Source organism: Bubalus bubalis, chromosome 23 (assembly GCF_019923935.1).
Source record: "Bubalus bubalis isolate 160015118507 breed Murrah chromosome 23, NDDB_SH_1, whole genome shotgun sequence".
Lineage (NCBI taxonomy): Eukaryota > Metazoa > Chordata > Mammalia > Artiodactyla > Bovidae > Bubalus > Bubalus bubalis.
The window spans coordinates 21,412,312-21,432,821 of NC_059179.1; the positions used below are offsets into that span (position 1 = coordinate 21,412,312).

Below are 20,510 nucleotides of genomic sequence, written 5' to 3' on the forward strand. Positions count from 1 at the left end.
ATCAAATAAAGAAACCTGCTGGCTTTTCTAACAAAAATCAAACACAGATCTTTCATGGTTGGCAGGGAGAGGGAGCAAATACAAAACAATGGTAGTAGAAAGAGCCAGAGAGCCCCAGGGGAAAGGGGGTCTTAGAAAATAGGCAGAAAAGCTTCCAAGGGCAGGCCTTTCTCCCCATGAAGTAGCCTTCCTTCTCTTTCCATCCTTGGAGGACAGGGGTTTGATTTTAGGGAGGGAGCCTGCAGATTCCTTTATACTCTGCAAACTGCCTAACTGTGCTGACCACACACTGGCCAACCTTCAGAAAATGCAAAGGTTCTCCTCGCCCCCCACCTCTCCATCCTTGGTTTGAGAAACCCTCTCTAATTATTAGTGTAGAACATGGGTGGAGTGGGGGACAAAACCCCACCCTGCAGGCCATTCACATCTCCACTCCTCATGTTCCCAAATCCCCATCCCTCAGTGGGACCCTCACCAGGAGCACGAAGAAGACGAAGAAGACGTAGGTGACAAAGTAAACAGGTCCCAGGATGCGGTTGGCGTTGTCAATAGCATTGTAGTCAAAGTCCCCAAGGATGATCCGGAACTGAGTGAAGCTGAGACACCATGGCCTGGGCTTCACCCTGAGCCCAACCATAACCTTGACGCCATCCCACTTCCCTCCCTACTGCTCTTCAGTGAACTCAGACCCCTGACCCAATCTGATGCAGACAGAACAAGGTCAGAGATGCTGAGCACACATACTAGGGCTTCTGGGGACTCATCCAGATGCTTTAAGCACAGAGACACCCATATCCACATCCACCCAAATTCCCCAAGGATACACACACCCCTAGAGCCAGAGGGTGAGGGGCCAGGGAGGCGTGGAGGGGGAAGGACACACACATGCACTTGATGAAAGTGCTAAAGTTTTCCACTTGGGTCCCGAAAAGCAGGTAGCCCAGCTGGGCATAGGCGAAAAACACAAGGAAGAACATGACGGCAAAGCCCAGGATGTCCTTGGCACAGCGGGCCAGCGTGGAGGAGAGCTGGGTCATAGTCTTGTTGAAGCTGATGTACTTGAATATCTGAAAGGGCCATATTGAACCAAGTAATTAGGGAAGAAAGAGGAAAGCCTGAAACAGTCCACTCCGGGGGCCTAGGGAGGCCACAGGAGTTGCCAAAACCAGACAAGGAAAATGAGACAAGTCCTAGGGAAGGGAGAATGCGTGCCCTGAGGTGCTGCTGAGGGTGCGGAGCCCCAAGGTACCTTGATCCAGGCAAAGAAGAGGTTGACGGCGTTCATGTTGTTGTACTGTGTCTGCCAGAAGGCGAGGAACTCAAAGTCAGCATACATGTTTGGCTGCTGTAAAAGCTTCCCCATCAGCCGATTCACCTCGAGGGTTCGGAATACGTGGAAGCCCACAGCCAGAATGGAGAGCTGTCACAACGGGGGTTGGGGGGTGTCAGAGTCAAGAGAATCTCAAGGGAAGTCCAACCATGAAGTCCCAGGGGAGACCTGGGGTGGGTAAGACAGGTAGGTAGAAAAACACCTCTTTCCCTGCTGAGTGGTTGACTATCTTAGGTTCAAGTGGAACTGGATAGGCTGATTGGGGGAACAGCTCAAAGTCCAAGAGAAGGCTGTGAGGCCAGTGGTAACTATGTAGATTGTAAAGGACCATGGAGAGATGGAGCCAAGCAATTTTATTTCCCCCACCTCTTTCCAGCCTTGGTCGGACATGCATGTGTCCTGTTAATAGGAAGGAAATGAAGATGAAGAGGCAGAAAATTTTAATAGAAGAGAAAAGGCAGGAGTTTCAAGGGGACAGGTCATGAGGGGGAGAGACAGAAGAGGAACATAACATCAGGTACAAAAAAGAAGCAGGGCCTGGATCACAGGCCAGAGGGAGAGGAAACATGGAGATAGGATTCTTCCAGGGCCGAGCCTGGGGCACATCAGCCTCTGGATTAGGGAGCTGTTACACAGTGATTTGACCAGAAGTCCCAAAGACTTGGGACGCCAGAAGGAAGAACTGGGAGCCCCTCTCAGGGTAGACCTCCCTGCACCACCCCAGGTGTCCCAAGTCTAGGACATCTGTCCCTCACCAAGATGACCACCAGGTCCAGAATGTTCCAGATGCTGCTGAGGTAACGAAGCCTGTGGATGCGGAGCTCTAGGATCTCCTCCACTATGTAGTAGAAGATGAAGATGCAGAAGGCAATCTCACAGCCAACGATAAAGAAGTCCCAGTTGCTGACATAGCGGATCAGCTTAACCGTGCGGATTTGCCAGGATGGGATGGCACCTCCTGTAGCTGGAAACTCCACCACCAGTCTGTGGGAGGAGGGGGGTGTCTGGTGGGGCCTGTGTTGGGACAGTTCCTCCCATCCTCTCCCCTCCCCCACCACAGGGAACACATTTAAGGAAGGGTCTCTAGCAGAGGAGAAGTGAACCAGGAACCATGGGTGACAGAGGGAAGGCAGGGAAAGGGGACCTACCTCAGAACACAGAAAAGATTGATGTTCGCATTGTAGACTGAGAAGTCGATGAAGACCACCCGAGTGCCCCTGTCCAGCCACAGGCCCTCCTTAAGGTGCTTGAGTGCCTCTTCACAGGCCCGTCGCGATCCTGGAAGGTCCAGGTAGTAGCCACCTCCACTGTAGCTTGTGAGCTGGCCCCAGTGAGAGGAGCCCCCCAGCTCACCCTGCGAGTGGTAGGTCCATCTGTCACAGAAGAAGCCACCTGAGTGGAGAGGTCTGAGCCAGGCCCAGAAGCTGGACTCCCAAGGCAATGGCAGCATTTCATAACCGTCTGGGCTTTATCGTTTCATATATATTACCTATACATATCACATATACATTTTACATATATTATCTTGTTTAACCTAACTATTTGAGAAGGAAGGAAAAATATTATTCGCATTTTACAGAGGATGAAACTAATACTCAGATGTCTGAGATAATCCAGCTAGTTAGTGGCTGAAGTGAAGTTCATATGTAAATCTCCTGATATTTTACAATGTCACCCAAGTCTACAGATAATAAACCCAAGTCCACTTTTGACTCCAGCCTGAGTAGTCCCCATGAGGAAAGCATGTAGCCCAGAAAAGACCCTTTCTTCTCATGTGCACCTGGCTACTTAGCCCCATGATTCTCTGTTTTGTCCACAAACTTTCCTCCCTGAACCCTTCTTTCTTTCCTCTTCTTTCCTGCCCTATTCACCCTTTCCCCTTTCTTCCCTAATTCCTCATCCATCCTTGGCCCCTTGCTGCCTTCCCCTATTAGCTCCAAGGATCAGACTTTTCCAGCCATGACTTGTGTGGATCCATTCTCCATACCCAGAAGGGTCTTCTGGGCAAGAAAGGATGCTTCCTCTGGCAAGACTGCCTCCAGAGTCGGGCAGCTGTGACAGGGACCTGTGTGTGAAGACAACTCTGAAGGCTATGGCTCTGTCTGCTAACATACCTTTTCTGTTCCTCAATGACCCAGACCAGGGTCTCCAGTCACAGATGGGTCTCAGAGAGATGCCTCTCACCTCCCCACCAAGTACCCCCAAGGCTCTTTAAGTCTGAATGGAAATAGTTCCCAAACCTGGGATGGCATCAGGCTCAGAGGGGCAAGCCCTGCGACACTGGTTGGGGGACTCACTCACGCTGTGCCATTGAGGGGCCCAAAGGGGAGTTGCTCTTCCTTGTCTGGGGAGTAGACATCGTAGCAGCTCAGAATGTCCTCGCGGAAGTCCTCATGCACCACGCAGGAGTCATTGCGGACCCGCAGCTGCCGCAGCCTCGGAACCCCCAGCAGCAGGTTCTCATAGTAGATGAAGGAGTGGGAGCCGTGGCCCAGGCTCTGGTTGTTGTACCATTTGGTCCAATACAAGCTGTCCAGTAATGGGCCCTGGGCAAACTAGATCACGAACTGGGTTGAACCTGACCCAGACTCTGCTGACTCTTACCCTTAGAATTCCCTTTTCCCATACTCACTGACCCCCTCCAGCTTGTCTCCAGTCTGCTTCTGTTGGGCTCTTCAGCCTACCCATGAACTCTGGCCAAATCTCAGCCTGATGTGGCCTTACTCTTTACTTAAAATACATTTTGAAGTTCTGCTTTACCTCTGACTCTCAATACTAGTTTAAGCACTGACTTGACTCTCTGATTATCATCCCGATCTCTAACCTATCACCACCTGAACTCTGTCTAGTCTGACCCATTAATTCTTGCCTGACCCCATGACTCAGCCTAATGCTGGAATGCCCTGTCTCTGGATATGGCCTTATCTACCATTTGACAGCCCTGAAACCTGGCCCATGGCCTCAGGCTTTAGGCCACTGTGAAGAAGAGGGGAGGGGTAGAGGAGATCTCATACTCACATCCCAGAAGTCCTCCATGCTGCTGATGGCCTGGAAGGAGATTCCAGTGTCCGATGGGGTATGTAAGAAGAGCTCAGACATCACTTTGGTGTAGTAATAGGCACTGGAGCTTGTCATTCCATAGGTCACTAGAAACCAACCCAAGAGGCTGTGTCCTGAACACTGTTTCCCTCTCCATTATCCGGAAGAGAGAAGATAGCTACTGCCTGAGGTCAAAGATGCTACCTGGATGGGATCTATCCCTCTAGAGTTGGCTAAGGGGCTGACAGTGGCATTGGGAAACCAGGGAATTAAGGGAAAGCTGGAGTTATAGCTCTCCTCCTCTCTTCCCAACTCACCTCAGAAAGACTAAACTCCACTGTGACTGTCTCTTGACATTGTCATTCTAAATAGTCACTTTTCTCTTCCTGAGCCAGCTTAACTTCCTAGTTCTTACTCCCCAGAGCCAAAAAATTTCTACATTCTGCATCAGGTAGTGTTTCCCTTTATTCGTCCTATATTAATGACCTTGGAAAAATGCCTCCAAACTCGAGTATGCCAAAGCCATGGCCAAATGCCTTGCCATGGAGATGGGCATCCTGGACCTTGGAGTCAGTGACTCTGCAGCCATGGGAGTAGGAGCTAGGCATGGCACCTTTGGCCCTAGTGCAATCTGCTGGGCACAGCTGTTCTGAGAGAGGGACTCAGAGCATTCCAAGATCAAAATAAAAACTGGCCTTTGTCCTGAAGACCCAGATCCCCCTTGACCACCTTGACACACACATCTAGACCAAAGTAGGGCTGTCAAGTGAAGTTACAAATTTTCTGATTAACTGGCAGAATTTGAAGAGTATAAGCTATTTACTTTATAGATTGCCCCTCAGATGAGATTTGTCTGGTGTTCCCTTGTGTTTAAATTCAGGTTATGCATGTTTGATCAGGAATACCAGAGTGAGACTGCCCTTTTCAGTGCATGATATCAGGAGGCACAAATTGTCTAACTGCATATTACTGGTGACACTAGCTTTGATCCCTTGTTAAGATGGTGTCTTCCAGCTTTCTTCAATATACATATATTATTTTTCTCTTTGTAACAAACACATATTTTGTGGGAAAATACTTTGAAACTATGCAAATATCCTTTATTCATCAATGTTTCACCTGCAAGTTTTAACACCCATTGATGACTTTTGCCTAATTATTATTATTCCAGTTGTCAAGCTGTGATTTGCTCATTCTATCATTCCTTCTGTGTTTATTAGCTGGCATTCTCTCCAGGAAAAGCTTTTTCTACTTCCTCACTAATTTATTATTTATGTTATTCAGTATGAAACTCTTTAATACTTCTATAATTCTGTAAAATTTTTATAATATGTCAATTATTTTTAGACAGGTCATGAAAAACAAAGAAATTGTCCTAAAATACTTTTAAAGTATTTAAATCTTTTAAAGATTAAGAGAGACCAAAGAATCATGAAAATGAAATGCAATATGAACATCTAGTTAGGATTATATTCTGGGCCATACTTTTTCCTTTTTCTATAAAGGCTATTAGTAGAATAACTGGTGAGACTGTAGTAAGGTATGTTCATTAGATAATAGCACTGAATCATTTATAATTTCCTGACTTTGATCATTTACTTATTTTTAGGAATAACAGGGCATTATGTCTGCAATTTACTCTCAAATGGTTTTGTGTGTGTGTGTGTGTATGTGTGTGTGTGTGTGTAGAAGGGGGACAAAAAGAGAGTGATAAAGGAAAAGCAACCACAGTGAAATATTCACATTTGAGACATTTGGGTGAAATACATATAAGAACTCTTTCTATTATTCTTGTAACTTTTCTGTACATCTGAAATTAAAGTTTTTAAAATTAAAGTAAGATTGTCAGCCTCTTGTGAGCAACTCGCTTTAAGAATTTTCATTTTCAAATCTTGGAACCTATTTTCTTCCAGTACCCCACCTGGAAAGGAAATGCCCTGGGATGGACTGAAGTTCACTCGCAATTTGGGAGGAAAGAGAGGCCGATGAGTGGTCTCAGATTAGGCACAAGCAACATCATTCACTTCCAGGGAGAAATCAGCAAAAAGAAAGCATTATTATTTCACATTTCCCCATTCCACTCTACTGATTCCAAGAGATGACTTGACTTCTCTCTAAATAAAATCTGTGATTACCCTTATTTTCTGGAGGACTCAGACTCAACTCATCTGGATCTGGAAAACGGGTTGGAAATCAAACTCTTCTGTCTGCTGAGAGCCTACCACAGTTAGAACTGATGGTCAGTGAGCTGAACTTTTCCTAAATACTGCTGCTGTGCTGTGCTCGGTCATATCCGACTCTGCGGCCCCCCTGGACTGTAGCCCACCAGGCTCCTTTGTCCATGGAATTTTCCTGGCAAGAAAACTGGAGTGGGTTGCCATTTCCTTCTCCAAGGGATCTTCTGACCCAGAGATCGAAGTCGCATCTCTGGCGTCTCCTGCATTGGCAGGCGGATTCATTTACCACTGTGCCACCTGACATTGCTGATTAAATTGTTATACCTCTAGAAGGCCACTAGGTGGTACTCACAGCTATATCTTTTTCTCTTCAATTCTAAATTACCCCTCAGAATTAGTATTGCTCTGAACTGGTTCTCAACCCTTTATGGAGGAAGCATAACATCTCTGATTATTATCCAAGACAGTTAAGACTATATATTCTGAGAAAAATGGTTTCACCTAGTCAAACGCCCACTGATACTCAGAACACCTATTATATGCTCTATGTTAAATGCTTGACATGACTATTTCATTTAATCCTACAACAACCCAATGTATTAGGTGCTATTATTTCCCCTACTTTCCACTCTCAGAGGGCTGGAGTCACTTGCCCAGGGTAAATAACCTAAGGGAGCCAGGAATCAAGGATGGCACTATATCCAAGAGGTAGAAGTTATAGAAGGAAAAACTTAAGTTCCATAAATGGTAGAACTTCCAATCCATGAGTGCTTCCTATTAAGAAATAGGCCACTTCACAAACATGCATTTCACCTCTGACAGTGTCAGCAAAGGACCACTTCTGAGGATCACATTGAGGGGGTTTCTGCAGTGGGCAGTGGCTGGCCTTTCCAGTTCCTTCCTTTAAGATCCAGTGAAGGAGTGGAACGGCTTCATATGTTTCAAAAGATAACACTAAGGCAGAGAAAGACAAGCAACGGGGAGGAATTCGAATTTGTCGGTATGTCAAATGTCAGTGCTAAACCACCTTCTGGTGTAGTGAGGGCCTCATTCCAGGAAATTTTCAGATACTGGACAATGACTGCATGAGAATGCTATGAAAGGGATTCAGAGACCAGGCGGCCATCCAGTACAGAGAATCTGATTTTTTTTTTTCTCTTGCTGCTGCTGTTGCTAAGTCACTTCAGTCATGTCCAACTTTGTGCGACCCCATAGATGGCAGCCCACCAGGCTCCCCTTTCCCTGGGATTCTCCAGGCAAGAACACTGGAGTGGGTTGCCATTTCCTTCTCCAATGTGTGAAAGTGAAAAGTGAAAGTGAAGTCGCTCAGTCGTGCCTGACTCTTGGTGACCCCATGGACTGCAGCCCACCAGGCTCCTCCATCCATGGGATTTTCCAGGCAAGAGTACTGGAGTGGGGTGCCATTGCCTTCTCTGAATAATCGCCATTACTGACTCATTATTCACCAGGCTTTGCATACATTGTCTCCCATAATCCTGAAAAAAAAAAAAACCTCATAAAGTAGGAGCTATCTGTATTTTATGTAGATAACAGAAATCCAAAATGTTATTAAATAACTTGTCCAAAGATCAGACAGCAAGCACGTAGAATTTGGATTTAAACTCAAGTCTGACTTACTCTAAGGACCACAAATTTAGCCATTGCTCTACATTATACATACTATATCGCTGTACTACTCAACATCTTTATAATAACAGACCCTGGCTCTCCTTCCAAAAGTCAACACAAATGATTAGGATGGTGCAGGTTTATAAGGTGTCCTTATAAGAAAACTATTTGAAGAGTTTGACATTTGACCCAGGAGGCAAACTATGAAAGCAGTTGGTAAACTCAAAATAGCAACACCTTAAAAGAAACTTCAAATTTCTTCATTCTGGTATAAATGGAAAATGTACACAAATCTGTATCAAGAATCACATTCTGACATAGATGTCCCAAAGAAGGGGAAAAATCACATGCATAAAATTGTTACCTGGGTTATTCACAATATCAAAAAATTACAAACAACCTAAATGTCCTACAGAGAGGCAATAGTTAAGTAAATTATATCACTGAGACACTTAATGGAGTATGACAGCCATTGAAATGCTAGTAAAAGCAGAATGCAAAATTGTTTCCCTGCTATCACTACATTTAAATATTTTTGAAATGTTAAGCATGTAAAAATTTAAAGGAAAAATGAACTTTTAATGAAAAGTATAATAGACTCAATTAATGCTATAATAATAATAATAGAATAGAAACTCATTTTAAAAAATCTTCCCACATTTTTGTTTTCAAGTCATGAGTTGAAATTTCCGGGTGCTGGATGCTCTACTGGGCTTTGTGACTGCTTCCCTAAGATCCTCTTGGTTCATACCATGATTTTATTTGAGGTATCACATCTCTCCTGATCATCTCACCTATGTTACCAGATGCTGAACCCACCCCTAGCTCTAGGACTTGGACAGGGGGCTCAGGGCTAAGCTGTTCCACAAATACCTCTCCCTTGGTACCATTATTGGTTCAGAGATGAGCATCTAATACATTTCAGATCAAAGACTCATGGAGAGAGATTTCTGGAACCTTTGGGGATCTCCTCTGTCTTGCTAGATATGAATAAGACAGCCCCAGATGATCCAGACGAAGGATGAGACTGATCGTGCAGCTGACAAACGGAGTAACAGAAATAAGTAATGATGTCATTAAGTCATGAAGCAACTAGATTGATCAACCCTGAACCTTGCCCTCCTTTGGATCTTCATCTGGACAAAAAGTGCCATTCAGGTGTAAGCCTGTTTTCACTGGATTTTATTTTATTGTAACAGTCCTTACTTATATGGAAATCAAGACATTTTCAAAAAGATTGCATTATTTCGGAGGAAAATGGAGCTAAAAAAGCTTCTGCTACTGTCTGAACATCTCTAGAAAGCAGTGGATGACTAGCATATCTGTGCCAAAGTTTACATTAATTAAAATACATTACAGCCCTATATGAAAGAGGGCTTGGTGACCAAGCCAACTGATGATGAGGATATTCTAGGAACACACCCATCATTCATTTTGCAAAACTTTCTGAACTTTATTTATTAAAGTCACGTTTCTAGAATAATATGTAATTTACTTATATCCCTACTCCTAAAACTTGCCTTTATAGAATAAGGATATTATACAGATTTTAAGAAAGGCAGATATAAAAAACAATCAAAAGTAGCATAAATTTTTAATATTGCCTTTATCCATTACAAATAGCTGTGAAAAGAGAAGTGAAAAGCAAAGGAGAAAAGGAAAAATATAAGCATCTGAATGCAGAGTTCCAAAGAATAGCAAGAAGAGATAAGAAAGCCTTCCTCAGCAATCAATGCAAAGAAATAGAGGAAACCAACAGAATGGGAAAAACTAGAGAGCTCTTCAAGAAAATTAGAGATACCAAGGGAACATTTCATGCAAAGATGGGCTCGATAAAGGACAGAAATGGTATGGACCTAACAGAAGCAGAAGATATTAAGAAGAGGTGGCAAGAATACACAGAAGAACTGTACAAAAAAGATTTTCACGACCCAGATAATCACAATGGTGTGATCACTGACCTAGAGCCAGACATCCTGGAATGTGAAGTCAAGTGGGCCTTAGAAAGCATCACTACGAACAAAGCTAGTGGAGGTGATGGAATTCCAGTTGAGTTATTTCAAATCCTGAAAGATGATGCTGTGAAAGTGCTGCACTCAATATGCCAGCAAATTTGGAAAACTCAGCAGTGGCCACAGGACTGGAAAAGGTCAGTTTTTATTCCAATCCCAAAGAAAGGCAATGCCAAAGAATGCCCAAACTACCGCACAATTGCACTCATCTCACATGCTAGTAAAGTAATGCTCAAAATTCTCCAAGCCAGGCTTCAGCAATACATGAACCGTGAACTCCCTGATGTTCAAGCTGGTTTTAGAAAAGGCAGAGAAACCAGAGATCAAATTGCCAACATCTTCTGGATCATCAAAAAAGCAAGAGAGTTACAGAAAAACATCTATTTCTGCTTTATTGACTATGCCAAAGCCTTTGAGTGTGTGGATCACAATAAACTGTGGAAAATTCTGAAAGAGATGGGAATATCAGACCACCTGACCTGCCTCTTGAGAAATCTGTATGCAGGTCAGGAAGCAACAGTTAGAACTGCACATGGAACAACAGACTGGTTCCAAATAGGAAAAGGAGTACGTCAAGGTTGTATATTGTCACCCTGCTTATTTAACTTCTATGCAGAGTACATCATGAGAAACGCTGGGCTGGAAGAAACACAAGCTGGAATCAAGATTGCCAGGAGAAATATCAATAACCTCAGATATGCAGATGACACCACCCTTATGGCAGAAAGTGAAGAGGAACTAAAAAGCCTCTTGATGAAAGTGAAAGAGGAGAGTGAAAAAGTTGACTTAAAGCTCAACATTCAGAAAACAAAGATCATGGCATCCGGTCCCATCACTTCATAGGAAATAGATGGGGAAACAGTGGAAACAGTGTCAGACTTTATTTTGGGGGGCTCCAAAATCACTGCAGATGGTGACTGCAGCCATGAAATTAAAAGACGCTTACTCCTTGGAAGGAAAGTTATGACCAACCTAGATAGCATATTGAAAAGCAGAGACATTACTTTGCCAACAAAGGTCCATCTAGTCAAGGCTATGGTTTTTCCCGTGGTCATGTATGGATGTGAGAGTTGGACGGTGAAGAAGGCTGAGCGCCAAAGAATTGATGCTTTCGAACTGTGGTGTTGGAGAAGACTCTTGAGAGTCCCTTGGACTGCAAGGAGATCCAACCAGTCCATTCTGAAGGAGATCAGCCCTGGGATTTCTTTGGAAGGAATGATGCTGAAGCTGAAACTCCAGTACTTTGGTCACCTCATGTGAAGAACTGACTCATTGGAAAAGACTCTGATGCTGGGAGGGATTGGGGGCAGAAGGAGAAAGGGACGACAGAGGATGAGATGGCTGGATGGCATCACTGACTCGATGGACATAAGTTTGAGTGAACTCTGGGAGTTGGTGATGGACAGGGAGGCCTGGCATGCTGCAATTCATGGGGTCGCAAAGAGTCGGACACGACTGAGTGACTGAACTGAACTGAACTGAACTTATCCATTATGATATTTCATGTCCCTTATATACAAAATCCAACAAAGCCAATTCTTCCACAGTAAGCATCTTCTTATTAACTGGTGTTCTCTTTCTTACAATGAGAAATCCATTTGTGTTACTCAATCCATTTGTGTTTTCTTTGCTTTAGTTGCCAGGAACCTCAGGCTTTGCTCTCATTTGTAGTGCCTTTGTTCATTTTATCTTCCTCCCCTTCTCTCTCTTCTTTTGCCAGGTCTTTTTATTACAGTTTTAAAGGGTTATATTTTATTGTATCTGTGCTTCTTAATGTAAATTGGCTCAGATTCCTTTTGGACATAGGTAGGGCACAAATATATATTATTAAGTAAGTATGACTGTAATAATTATTATTAATCATCATGAGCTTGGGTAATAACTTGATTTTCCCATTCCAGTGTTCATAGTAGAGACTGAATGTTCTTGTCCTCTTTTTTGAATTGCTGGAGGACCTTTCCAACTCAGAGCAATTAGTCAGAAGTTGCTTTGGTCTTTTCCTTTCCCAGGTGATCGTCATATAGTTCATCATCACCCACCTCAGAGCTCCTTCCCTGTCCCTAATTACTATTTAAGGGAACATAGCGACTTCACTTTCACTTTTCACGCATTGGAGAAGGAAATGGCAACCCGACTCCAGTGTTCTTGCCTGGAGAATCCCAGGGATGGGGGAGCCTGGTGGGCTGCCGTCTATGGGGTTGCACAGAGTCAGACACGACTGAAGTGACTTAGCAGCAGCAGCAGCCATCCTTTTCTAACAGCATTCTCCTTGGGCAGGAATGAGATCCTTTCTCTCAACTAACTGACAAAGTAGCTTGAAGAGCTGAGGTGCTTCCACCAGCAAGTATATAATTCCTTTATGTGTCTACACTACTCCTCTGCTGGAAAATCTGTGTCTTCAAGTTTTTGACACTTAAAAGCCAGTTACTCTTTCCTAAGCTGGCTGGCTCTGAGGAAAAGCACTGCAGATGCTTCTCTAGAAAACTGCAGGTCTCTTTCACTCCAGTTCCGGCCCTGGCAGTCATCATGTGGATAGAACTTCCACTGTTCTATCCATCCTCCAATTGCAGAAGAACTGGAAGTTCCTTGGGCTTTACCAGTTCTATATATTTAACCTATAGCTCCTCTGATGGCCTTTTCCTGAGCCTCTCTTATCAGCTGGCTTGCTGAGAAGCTCTCTGAAATATCTCTACCTATTAATTAGAACACTGGATCCCTTTTGGCTTTGGTCACATAAATAATTTGAAGGGAAATAGGGTTTATGATTGGCTTCCCAGGTGGCTCAGTGGTAAAGAATTTGCCTGCCAATGCAGGAGATGTGAGTTTGATTTCTGGGTTGGGGAGATTTCCTGGAGTAGGAAATGGCAACCCACTCCAGTATTCTGCCTGGAAAATTCTATGGACAGAGGAGCCTGGAGGGCTGAAGTACATGGGGTGGCAAAGAGTCGGACAAGACTGAGCAACTGAGCATGTGAACAAGGTCTAGGGTTGTCCCTAAAGGACAATTCTACTTTCTTGTGAAATAAAATACAGTGCCCTGAAACTCACCCTTCTTTAATGTCTCCCCAACAATCTCTAAAATAGTTTCACAAGAGCTTAAATAAACATTTGAATACTCCTGCTGGAAAAAAATCAGATCTAATCAGCCTCCTGAGAGGGTAACAGGCAGGGAGGCCAGGGGTCTCCAAATGGAGGACATAGCCTGCAAGTGTCAGACATTTTTATCTCTCTTAAGCGGCAGGAGGAAACAAACTAGCAATATTTTTTTCCTTCTCTATACAAATTTAAAGAGAGGTTTCTCTTAAAATACTGTGTTGCCATAATGACACCTGGTTTCGCCTGAAGTTAGCTATTCTTGAGCCTAGAGATAACCAATGCCTTTTTCTTATGGAAATGTTTGTCTTAAGCTATGCTAATGTACTACGCCTTTACCCCAAACTCTGTCTCCAAGTCAGTTCCGCCTCTTGGCCCAAAACCTACTTGACAAACCACTATGTTATACTCAGATATTGTTCCCCTAATCTATGTAAATGAAACTATTTGTATGGTGGTCTGCCCTTCTTTAAGATTCAAGTTAATTATTTTATGGCCCAAGATTATCCCAAAATGCATCTTATGGGTGAGGGGCCTGGTGCTATTCTGAATTAAAAGACATTCCTTTCTTTCATTAACAGACTGCTAGTGACTATATAACATCCAGCTGAAGACTAGCAGGGGGGTACTCTTTCTGCCCCCTTCTGATGCCTATGTCAGAAGCTTTCTCTATCTCCTTTATACTTTAATAAAACTTTATTACACAAAAGCTCTGAGCGATCAAGCCTCGTCTCTGGCCCCGGATTGAATTCTTCTCCTCCGGGGGCCAAGAATCCCGGTGTATTCACGTGATTCAACAACAACCTTTCACTCCATTATGATTTATGTCAGGGATTTCTCTAGGTTCCATTAGCTGTTGCTGTTCTCCTGCCAAACTATGAAGAAGATTTATTCTCCCCTTACCTGGGATAGACTATTAGCTATTCCCCAGTATATCTCCTTTCCTTTCTGTATAGTAACATAATTTTATCTAGGTGCACATGACTGCTAAACTAAATACCACATTGCCCAGCTTCCCTTGCAGCTAGGTATAGTGGCCATTTGAGTAAATTTTGGCCAATGGAATAAAAGTGAAGTGATAGGTTTCCATGTATAGCTCTGACTTATGTCCTTAAAAAGAAGTAAAATGTTTTCCCTTTCTACTTTCCTACTTCCTTCTGCCTAGAGCATGGACATAAAAGCAGGAGCTAGAGCATGAGACAGATGCCATATGTTGAGGATGGCAAAGCAATATGGTAGAATGAGCCTGGGCCCCACATGATTATGGAGCCCCACATTAGTCCAGGGCTGCTTATACCTCAGATTATTACATGAGAGAGAAACAAGCTTCTGTCTTATTAAAGCCACTGTTATTGCAGCTAAACTAATATCCCAACAGAAGCAATTCATATGAATATATCCATATCAGAAGGGTACTTTCCAAAAGGAGTTTTTCTAAGAAAATTAGGATAGGCATTGAGGGAAAAAGATAGAGTTGAAATCAGCAAGCTGTTAGCCACAAAATTCCTGTCCTAAGAAAAGTCAGCTCTAATCACAGATCTCTTGTTAAAATCATTTACTGGATACACAGAACATTTTTCCTTCTCTTAGTAAGACATTCCCTATTAAGAAATTTTTTGTTGTTCTTCTTGGGCAGTTCCTCCCTTCATTCTTTTCTTTACCTGCCATCCTACTCACACATTCTGATTCATGCTACTAGATTATCCAAAGTTGGATTCCAAACACTTTATGTTTCTTAAGATGGACTGTAGGCAGAAGAAAGTTGGGATCTGGAAATGAAGGAAGTGTTAAGTCCTCAGAGTGTTGACTGAAGGATTTCACATCGGTGTATCTAAGAGGACACAGCTGAGAGAACTAGATCAGTCACAGCTGCTTTGGTAACTAAGTCCATGAGCATTTTTAAGCCTTTCAGGAGTTAAAAAGATTAAAGTTCTAGAGCAACGTATGACTACATATAGTCAGTTTCTTCTTAGGAAATCAGATTCAAGGCCAAAGGGTGATGAGTTGCTTTTGAAGGAATTCAATAAGGCTAAAGGTGATCATTCTGAGAAAATGAATCCAAAAACTAACCAGTGATCTCCCTAAAGTTTCTGGTAGCTCTGAGATCTTAGGACAGGGGTAAGAAAGACTTATAAGTGTCTTTCCATCCTGAATCAATGTAACAGATTGTCTCAGGAGATGAAATACTGAAATAAGATACCTAGATGATTATCATGCTAAGTGAAGTAAATCAGACAAAGTCAAATATCATATGATTATCACTGTATGTGAAATCTTAAAAAAAATTATACAAGTGAACTTATTCACAAAACAGAAACAGACTCACAGATTTAGAGAATGAATTTATGGTTACTAGGGTAAAAGGGTTGATGGGAGGGATAGATTAAGCATTTGGGACTGACATGTACACACTGTGTTATATATAAAATAGATAACCAATAAGGACCTACTGTATAGCACAGAAAACTCTGCTCAATATTCAGTAATAACCTAAATGGGAAAAGAATTTTAAATAGAATGAAGTGAAGTGAAGTGAAAGTCGCTCAGTTGTGTCCAACTCTTTGCAACACCATGGACTATACAATCCATGGAATTCTCTAGGCCAGAATACTGGAATGTATACCTTTTCCCGTCTCAAGGGGATCTTCCCAACACAGGGATTGAACCCAGGTCTCCCGCATTGCAGGCAGATTCTTTACCAGCTGAGCCACGAGGGAAGCCCTTAATAGAATAGATATATGTTTATGTAGAATTGAGTCACTTTGCTGTACATGTGAAACTAACAACACTGTTAATCAACTATGCCCCAACACAAAATAATAAAAGTTTTTTAAAACTAAAAATTTTGAGCATTACTTTACTAGCGTGTGAGATGAGTGCAATTGTGTGGTAGTTTGAGCAGTCTTTGGCATTGCCTTTCTTTGGGATTGGAATAAAAACTGACCTTTTCCAGTCCTGTGGCCACTGCTGAGTTTTCCAAATTTGCTGGCATATTGAGGGCAGCACTTTCACAGCATCATCTTTCAGGATTTGGAATAGCTCAACTGGAATTCCATTACCTCCACTAGCTTTGTTCGTAGTGATGCTTTCTAAGGCCCACTTGACTTCACATTCCAGGATGTCTGGCTCTAGGTGTGATCACACCATCATGCTTATCTTGGTCATGAAGATCTTTTTTGTACAGTTCTTCTGTGTATTCTTGCCACCTCTTCTTAATATCTTCTGCTTCTGTTAGGTCCATACCATTTCTGTCCTTTATCGAGCCCATCTTTGCATGAAATGTTCCCTTGGTATCTCTAATTTTCTTGAAGAGATCTCTAGTCTTTCCCATTCTGTTGTTTTCCTCTATTTCTTTGCATTCATCGCTGAGGAAGGCTTTCTTATCTCTTCTTGCTATTCTTTGGAACTCTGCATTCAGATGCTTATATCTTTCCTTTTCTCCTTTGCTTTTCGGTTCTCTTCTTTTCACAGCAATTTGTAAGCCCTCTTCAGACAGCCATTTTGCTTTTTTGCATTTCTTTTCCATGGGGATGGTCTTGGTCCCTGTCTCCTGTACAATGTCACGAACCTCCGTCCATAGTTCATCAGGCACTAGTAAAGTAATGCTCAAAATTCTCCAAGCCAGGCTTCAGCAATACGTGAACCATGAACTTCCAGGTGTTCAAGCTGGTTTTAGAAAAGGCAGAGGAACCAAAGATCAAATTGCCAAAATCCGCTGGATCATGGAAAAAGCAAGAGAGTTCCAGAAAAACATCTATTTCTGCTTTATTGACTATGCCAAAGCCTTTGACTGTGTGGATCAAAATAAACTGTGGAAAATTCTGAAAGAGATGGGAATATCAGACCACCTGACCTGCCTCTTGAGAAATCTGTATGCAGGTCAGGAAGCAACAGTTAGAACTGGACATGGAACAATAGACTGGTTCCAAATAGGAAAAGGAGTATGTCAAGGCTGTATATTGTCACCCTGCTTATTTAACTTCTATGCAGAGTACATCATGAGAAATGCTGGGCTGGAAGAAGCACAAGCTGGAATCAAGATTGCCAGGAGAAATATCAATAACCTCAGATATGCAGATGACACCATCCTTATGGCAGAAAGTGAAGAGGAACTAAAAAGCCTCTTGATGAAAGTGAAAGAGGAGAGTGAAAAAGTTGGCTTAAAGCTCAACATTCAGAAAACGAAGATCATGGTGTCTGGTCCCATCACTTCATGGCAAATAGATGGGGAAACAGTGGAAACAGTGTCAGACTTTATTTTTTTGGTCTCCAAAATCACTGCAGATGGTGATTGCAGCCATGAAATTAAAGGACGCTTACTCCTCGGAAAGAAAGTTATGACCAACCTAGACAGCATATTCCAGAGAAGGCAACGGCACCCCACTCCAGTACTCTTGCCTGGAAAATTCCATGGATGGAGGAGCCTGGTGGGCTGCAGTCCATGGGGTCGCTAATCAGACACGACTGAGTGACTTCCCTTTCACTTTTCACTTTCCTGCATTGGAGAAGGAAATGGCAACCCACTCCAGTGTTCTTGCCTGGAGAATCCCAGGGATGGGGGAGCCTGGTGGGCTGCCGTCTCTGGCGTCGCACAGAGTCGGACATGACTGAAGCGACTTAGCAGCAGCAGCAGCAGACAGCATATTCAAAAGCAGAGGCATTACTTTGCCAACAAAGGTCCGTCTAGTTAAGGCTATGGTTTTTCCAGTGGTCATGTATGGATGTGAGAGTTGGACTGTGAAGAAAGCCGAGCGCTGACGAATTGATGCTTTTGAACTGTAGTGTTGGAGAGGACTCTTGAGAGTCCCTTGGACTGCAAGGAGATCCAACCAGTCCATTCTAAAGGAGATCAGTCCTGGGTGTTCTTTGGAAGGAATGATGCTAAAGCTGAAACTCCAATACTTTGGCCACCTCATGCGAAGAGTTGACTCATTGGAAAAGACTCTGATGCTGGGAGGGATTGGGGGCAGGAGAAGAAGGGGACAACAGAGGATGAGATGGCTGGATGGCATCACCGACTCAATGGACATGAGTTTGAGTGAACTCCGGGAGTTGGTGATGGACAGGGAGGCCTGGCATGCTGCAATTCGTGGGGTCACAGAGTCGGACACGACTTAGAGACTGAACTGAACTGAACTGAAAAATAAAAATTATATCAATTGCAAAAAGTGATACCTAGATGATTGGAGATGAGACTAGGGAACAGGCCACAAGAATACACTTATGATTAGTTGCTGGAACTTCTCTGTTCTATTCAATTTTTCAGTGCAGATGCAAGGGAGAGCAAAAACAATTGATTCTTACAAATTTAATACAAACTTAGCTGATGGGTAGTAAACTGTTACATCATTTCAGAACCCAAACAGCATAGTTCTTTTGTTATCCAGAACCCTCAAGACATAAAATGAATTTCAGCAATGTCATGAGAGATATATAAGACATATAGAGCTTTGGTCTCTAAGAAGAAGGGCACACTGTTTCAAGAGAAGATGCCAACTGGGGTATAACATAAGAGACCTGCCTTAGTATGGGGTTTTTTCCTAGCTGATATGTCCGAAGTGGTTTTTACACATATTTTCCTAGAAGGTTACAGAATAAGACTGTGCTTGCTCTTATCTGTGTTTCCTTCAGTGATTTTGCCTGAGATCTCCCAAAGACTAATCATGGAAAAAAAAAAAAAAGGCGGGGGGCATAGAGAGGAGTATACACCTGAGGTTTAAAGACTTTACAGCCTATAGCTATACCAAAGAGCTATTTCATGTTAAATCTGAGGAAGCATTAAGAGAAGAGCCCTTTAAGTTACAGGGTACCACGGTTAGAATTCTTGAAAATTTGGACCCAAGCAAGTTGAAAATGAGGCAAAACAGATAAATGACATATATAGGGGCTCCCCCAATTATGACGCCACCATTTCATGCTCTATCCTTACAAAATATCACAGAAATGTGACTAAGGTAGCAACATTGGTAAGGAGTGATTTCACGACATAGAAGTCATCCAATGCCAAGAACGGATTCTGTCTGGAGTTATTGGGTCTGTTAAGGGTAGTCTCATCATTGATTGGCTCATGAAATATTGCAAAATTAAAGCAGTTCAGAAAAAATGTATGAATATAGCTTCAGACACATCACAAAAGTACATCACCTCCTTTACTATAGGGCATGCTCACTCAGTACACAACAAGAGGCTCTCAAATGGTTCTACAGAAAGGAAAGACATGTTTAAGTAATTAACATACGAACTGAGTTTAAAATAATTTAAATAGAGACATGTCATTATCACTTGGAAGGGCCTGAATGCCTTGAAACACATTATCAAACTTTCCCTATGTAAGTTGGTACAGCCACTATGGAAAATAGTATGGAGGTTCCTCAAAAAAACTAAAAATAGAATTATCATATGATCCGGCAATCCCACTCCTGTGACTATATCCAGACAAAAGTAATCAAAAAAGATACATGCACACTATGTTCACAGCAGCACTAATCACAATAGCCAAGACATGGAAGCAGCCCAAACATTCACCAACAGATGAATGGATAAAGAAGATATGGTGAGTATGCTACTAAGTGAAGCAACTCAGAAAGAAAAGGACAAATACCATATGATATCACTTATATGTGGAATCTAAAAATGACACAAATGAACCTATCTATGAAACAGAAACAGACTCATGGACATAGACAACAGACTGGTGGTTGCCAAGGGGGAAGGGGTTGGAGAAGGATGGAGTTGGAGATTGGAGTTAGCAGATATCAGCTATTATTTATGGAATGGATAAACAACAAGGTCCTACTGTATACCACAGAGAACCATATTCAGTATCCTATGATAAATCAAAAGGAAAAGAATGTTTTAATGTACATATATGTATAACTGAATTACTTTGCTGTACAGCAGAAATTAGCACAACACTGTAAATCAACTATATTTCAAATAAAAATGTTTAAAAATTAAAAACAAAGCAAACTTTCCTTGGGGCTTGTCAACTTTAAAAAATATTCACAATCTAAAAGTTGAGAGTTAATGGTTTATTTGGTGCAGATTTTTAGGATTTCAAGTCTGGCAGGCAACATCTCAAGTAACCCTAAGAGAACTGCTCTGAGGAGGAGAGGGGGAAGCCAGATTATACAGAAGTTTTGCAACAAAGGGCAAGTAGTCGGAACATCAAAAGATTATTATAAATGACAGAAAACCAAATATCCCAAGTTAAGGAATTTAGTGCTTTTA

General features: G+C 42.6%; 1 protein-coding gene across 6 annotated transcripts in view; it reads right to left on the reverse strand.

Annotated features, from left to right (window-relative positions):
* PKD2L1 (polycystin 2 like 1, transient receptor potential cation channel) overlaps window positions 1–20,510 on the reverse strand; it is a 74,472-nt gene that overhangs the window by 5,623 nt on the left and 48,339 nt on the right. For all 6 annotated transcript variants that reach the window (XM_044935330.2, XM_044935329.2, XM_044935327.2 and 3 more), the window contains 7 exons: window positions 4,349–4,476; window positions 3,632–3,885; window positions 2,479–2,703; window positions 2,086–2,314; window positions 1,250–1,420; window positions 886–1,067; window positions 476–596 (listed from right to left, as the gene is read on the reverse strand). In XM_044935330.2, coding sequence (XP_044791265.2) covers window positions 476–596; window positions 886–1,067; window positions 1,250–1,420; window positions 2,086–2,314; window positions 2,479–2,703; window positions 3,632–3,885; window positions 4,349–4,476 — 1,310 coding nt within the window. The remainder of the gene's footprint in view (window positions 1–475; window positions 597–885; window positions 1,068–1,249; window positions 1,421–2,085; window positions 2,315–2,478; window positions 2,704–3,631; window positions 3,886–4,348; window positions 4,477–20,510) is intronic.